The sequence below is a fragment of the Gymnoscopelus microlampas genome, assembly GCF_963454915.1.
Source record: "Gymnoscopelus microlampas genome assembly, chromosome: 12".
NCBI classification, from domain to species: domain Eukaryota; kingdom Metazoa; phylum Chordata; class Actinopteri; order Myctophiformes; family Myctophidae; genus Gymnoscopelus; species Gymnoscopelus microlampas.
In genome coordinates, this window is record NC_139949.1 from 36,598,833 (window position 1) to 36,604,832 (window position 6,000).

General features: G+C 44.1%; 1 protein-coding gene across 1 annotated transcript in view; it reads right to left on the reverse strand.

Annotated features, from left to right (window-relative positions):
• pdlim4 (PDZ and LIM domain 4) overlaps positions 1–5,779 on the reverse strand; it is a 61,987-nt gene extending 56,208 nt beyond the window's left edge. Inside the window, exon 1 of the mRNA XM_084073638.1 lies at positions 5,490–5,779. Coding sequence (XP_083929764.1) covers positions 5,490–5,582 — 93 coding nt within the window. The 5' untranslated portion in view covers positions 5,583–5,779. The remainder of the gene's footprint in view (positions 1–5,489) is intronic.
• Positions 5,780–6,000: the final 221 nt, after the last annotated feature.

The following is a 6,000-nucleotide window of genomic DNA, read 5'->3' on the forward strand; positions in this document are numbered from 1 at the left end:
TGTCCACCTGCCAGGGAATGACCCTATAGTCCCCTGCGTCTTCACATTATGATTAAGAATCACTTCTCCATAGCTTCAGTGACAACAGGAAATTCTTAGAGAGTATCATCTATTATCTTCTTTTTTGTTGTTTCTCAACGTGCTGTGGAGTGTGGAGATGCTGCTGCTCCCAGCAGCTATAATTCGGGCTCTGGAGAAAATAGCTGCCACAGAACAATCTGGGCTGACAATTATAACAAGCAGGCTGGGAGAAACAAGCCATGTGGCTATAGATCACATGTCCTCTCTCTGGTATGTGGCCGAGGGACACGCAGACAGACGTCAGGAGCGAGCGAGGGACGTTTCGGTTCAGCAGGAGCACGCCCTTTCATAGAGATTTACAATGAATATGCTTTATATGTGCTCTTGTAAAGTCACCTTCAAATCACGTGTCCTTTGTTTGAGGCAACGTGAATGTGAGTAGAGCACGCCTGTAGAGTGGGTAGCATATAGCAGTACTGCTGGCTGTTGGTTTTGATGCCAATTGTTTTCCCATACATTATATAAAAGTTTCCCTTTGCCACACTGCACTTTGGTTTATGGTTAGATACACAGCAAGTCACCTAAAGTTTAGTGACAGTAAGTGTGCAAGACAAGAGTGAAGAGAGTAACTCTGATTGTAATTAATTCCAGCAATGAGACATAAGGATAAGGATAACATAGACATACTGCATTAGATCATAGAACAACAAAGGGACTTTGATATCAATTTAGGAGGATGTTGAAGAAATTAAAAGGGGGGGAGAAAAAGACAGATAGATTATAATTTACATGACATGCAGATACTGCTGCACATAGCTCTATCTATTAACAGTAAGTCAAAGGATTCCTATATGTACGTATGTCTAAGAAAGAAAGGAGTTTATCTTAAAAGTCTCTCCCTCCCTCTCTGTCTATCTCTTGGCAGTATGCACAACTTTAGGTGTGTTGAGCATCTTTTAATTGATCCCACTCTGATGTACTGTTAGTGGATGTTGCTATGTAAGCCTGGTCTATTGATCACACTTTGATGTATACTGTTAGTGTATGTTGCTATGTAAACGTGACTTGGTTTGAACTTTGAATACAAACACAACCAAAGGGTCACACATTGAGCACAGTGCAGGCCTCTAGGGTCAGTTGCAGATGACCGGTATGTATACAATACAGCCTTCATATTGTACAGTATGTCTCAAGGGACAGTGACCGCAAGAATATGGGCAAACAGTTACTTTGTTGCGGAGACATCTGTAGCATCTGTTGTTGTTCACAAATGGCACTTATTGTAGGCAATGTGTCCTATTTGAAATAGCCCTTTTCAAGAGCTTCATGGTCAAAAACAACAACAACAACAACAACAACAACAACAACAACAACAACAAAGAATGAAACAGTAAATTATAAGGTTAATAACAAACACCACTAATTAAGTTATACTTCAATATTCTAAAATTAAACAGGGAAGATGACGTCCAACCAGTCAACTCGACTAGAATAATAATTTGTACTACTTCTAGAAAAACAGAAAAGGTTTCCAAAAGGTTTGGTTCCAAAAAAACGCTCCAGTCTTACTTCAACTAGACCTTGAAACAGGGTCCCCCTGATACGTCTATGACCTGAAGGTGTCAAAAGGGAAGTTGGACACCACTCCTGTACACACCCAGTTTAGTATTTACACAGCACCTAGTTGTGAATTCCTGCCAAGGAGAAGTCTCATTTACCAGTTGACAGGCCTGACCTCAGCACCCTGCAGTACTGCATGGAGGCTCTGTTGGTGGACTCAGCACCCTGTGTCACTGCCTGCAGCAATTCTAAAACCTTTTCATTACCAAGACCCCCAGTTTGATATGCATTATTAGCCCACAGACCCCCATTTGATACAATTCTTATCTCTTCGAGCCCAATCTACACTTTTAGTGTACAAACAGTTCTCGACACTCTCAGAGTTACAGACCCTAATTATCCATCATTTACCTGGGGACCCCCTGGAACCGCCAAAAGGACCCCTGGGTGTCCCCGGAGCCCACATTGAGAACAACAGACCTACTGCTTAGAGGCTGAATTAGCTGACCCAGTGTCCTGCGTCACCTAAAGCATGGAGGCTGTGTTGACTGACCTCAGCGCCCTGCGTCACCTACATGAATAGAGGTTGTGTTGGCATTCATTTAACAAGAGTTTAACCTACAGCTGACAGTTTCAGCGCATCCTCTCTAAATGCTTTGGCAATTACATCAGTGACCTTATCGTTCTCTCTTGCTCGCTCTTTCTGCCTCTATCACATGCAGACACAGTCACACAAGCATGTGCATGCAACACACAGACACACACACACACACACACACACACACACACACACACACACACTCACACACACACACACACACACACACACACACACACACACACACACACACACACACACACACACACGCACACACACACACACACACGCACACACACGCACACACACGCACACACACACACATTTAACAACATTCTGGGGACACCACACCACATTAATCAACTCCAGTCCTTGGGCACTAATGGGCTAATCCTTGGTAAATTAGCACCTTTAGCAAAGAACCAGCTGCTGCTATCGGGGCTTCTTGTCTTCTGAGATTCACAACTTTCACTGGCTCCAACTGCAGGTGTTCCATATCATTAACAAACCACAGATGAAGTGGGAGGGGAGCAGGGAGTGGGGGAGTGGGAGACAGAAGAGTGGGGGAGGGAAACCTGTTGATCATGCTTTACGCTCCGCTAGCGACTACTTTAGCCGTCTTTCAGGTTTTTTAATTTAATCGTCTATTCTGTTCTGTTCTCTGTTCTCTGTTCTCTCCTTTCTCCTCTCATCTCATCTCATCTCATGTCCCCTCCTCCCATCTCCTCCCATCTCTTCTCTCCTCTTTAGGCTAAATCTGTCCATCCATCCACAAGTTGAACTGCCTAACTGTACAGAATCAGCAAACACTGTGAGCACTCCTGCCCTATTATGGGCTGTTCTGGCTTGCACGAGGCTTACATGATATTTACTCACTCTCCCCGCGTTGAGCCGAGGAGATAAAGCACTATGGGGAGTTCACTCCCGTCCAAAGAGACATTTTGGATATTGTAACACATAAAATATCTGCCTCTCTGAAACACACACGCGTGCAGATTCACACACACACACACACACACACACACACACGCACACGCGGGCGCGTACGCGCGTACGTGCGCGCACGCACGCACGCACACACACACGCACGCACACAGAGATCTCTCTCGCCCTCTCCCCATTCAACATAGTGTATTTGTTGCTGTCTTGAGAGCATGTACAGCAAGAATGCAGTGAGAATGTGATGAATGGAGAAGACAGGGGATACTATATCAACAGCAGTGAATAACACCATGCCTCATCTGTAGAATGTAACCAGCCCCATGGGAGACAGAAACCTATAGGTGGGATTCCATTCCCACTCTCTCTCTCTCTCTGGGTGTCTGAGAATCAACTCTCCTTTAGCAGGTTCTAACTTCCGTTCATTCTATTGTTTCTACCAGTTTCTGCCTTCTTATATTGTGCATAATGTTCTACCTGGATAATTCACTCACATCATGTCTTTGTGTTTGTCAGTCCATTAGGGGGAAGTCAAAAACACCCTGGTTTCGTTGTGACATGCAGGCCATCCATGTGAACCTCGGTTTATGTAAGCTCCATTGAAATGTGACTGGCTTCGCTGCATAACCTGTAATTAATTTCCCTGTTGTGTGTGGCAGTACCATCATCATCAAAGGGTAACACGATGTTCACTATTTGAAGAATCTCTTCCCATAATAACTCATCTTTTAATAGTGCCAATCACGCAAGTATGCACTGATCAAACCTCCAGGGTGGAGGACGTGCTGAGATCAAGGCAATTTGAGTTCAATGCAAAAGGACACTTCAGCAGTGGTTGAAGGTGGAGACCTAAGATCATTTTAAGTTTAAAAAAAATATTGATATAAATAAAAATAGACTCCACGGCTGTCTGTGGCAGGCAGGCTGTGGCAGAAACAAATGTGTCCTTGCAGACACACTGTGACACACTAATCCCACTTTCCAAGCTATTTTCAGTGGGCTCTTACTGGCAAGTCTGGGCAGGTGACCTTTTGGCTCAGTTGGTTCAGTTTAGTTCACCCACAATCGTCACCCTCACGCCATTAAACAATAAACTGCACCTTTTGGTTGCTGTTGCTTGTACAGGGAGGCTGTGGTTAAAGGGCCGGTGTGGGCCCCGGGGCCCCGGCACTATAACTACAGCTGAGAGAAGAACAACACCTGGAAGCCCTCAGCAGCACCAGCGTAGTGCTGATGAAAAACAAATGTCAACGCCACCCTCCCCTCTCCTCTCCTCTCCTCTCCACAGTCACTATACTGCCGCGGGACCCGGCGATGTTTACCCTGGCAGAGATTAACTATTGGCTACTGCCATTATATTCACTGCTGGACCTTGGCCCTCTCGGGAAACCCACTAAAACTGACTCTTTGACCCACATTCTGAAGCGAAGCCGAGGCAGGTTTTTTTTTTTAGATTAACGCGCCTGTTTACATTTCGGCAAGATGCGCATGACATCAGTTTTAACTTGGGATATAAACATCAAAACAGTTTCAGTTACTCCGTCAGCATGGTTTGTATAAAACAAAACATTCAATCAATTAAAAATTAAAACAAATATAGCAGTGGCCGGGTATGTTAAAGTTCACTTGGGTTCGTTTCAGTTGGACTTGATATCGAGATGGCTATATTGACTGTTTCTGGCATCGATATATAATGTGACTTTCTGCTGACTAGACGGCACCATCTGGCAGCAAATAGTGACGCACAATCCAATTCATTCACCCGTTATAAAATGTGCTGATGTGTAAGAGAACAGGCATCATCCCTTGTTTCCTACTGACTGCATGGTGTACACATTTATTTAATTGTTGTGAAACTGGTCCCAGTTAGGAAAGAGTTGAGTCAATAGCAATTATCAACTGTTAATCATCATCATGAGCGCACAGGTCGGTGCGCTCACCTCCCCATGAATATTTAACAGTGGTGTGGATGTAAGATGTAATTCAATTAATTAAAAAGTACAATATTTGCCTCTGAGATGTAGTGGAATAGAAGTAAAAGTAGGCCTGCTGACAACTAGAAATACTCCAGTAAAGTAAAAGTACCTCAACAATTGTACTTAAGTACAGTACTTGAGTACACCACTGATATTAAATAATGGTTGGTAGCAAGAAAATGATAAAGTGCGGTGACTATTCATCATTAGCTTCATATGCATGCATTAAATAGCCTACTGACTGAGCTGAGGTGATGAAGACTGACCAGTCAGTATCGGTGCGTCTACCTTCACGATCCAATGAATGGACCAGATCAACCACAAGCAAGCAACACAAAGCGTACAAATGAATAAAAGCTTATTTTTTTAAATTATTATTATTATTTTGTACCTACCCTTGAGATGGTTAACGGTGTGCTAAAATCACGCCCCCCCACCAGACGAAAGCCCCAAGGTGAGGGTCCCTTAAGTGTCACTGTCTGGGGCATGGTGGCTGGTCGAGATCAGACAGATCAGAGATCAGACAGAGGTAAAAGATTTAAAAAATAAAAATAGAATATGATCCTTGCTTCTTGGACACGTTGATGTGTGGAATTTAGACGCACAGACAGTGAAATCCCAGGTCCTCCTGCCTACAGCTGCTAGGCAACACTCTCCCAGTCAGGAAAACTTTCTTTCCTCCACACTTGATTCAAGTTTAAATAATGAAGCCGCCCCTGACGTGGTGGGATGAGGGCTGTATGTGTGTGTGTCAGCGTTGCCAGGTTTTGTGAGAGAAACAAGCAACCAGGTCTATGAAAAACAAGCCCAAAAGAAGCGAGCACGCCCGGCCTTCACCCTTCTTTAAACATAATTACATTGGCTATTTGAAAATAGCCGATCAACAAGCTCACAAAGCCTCGCGAT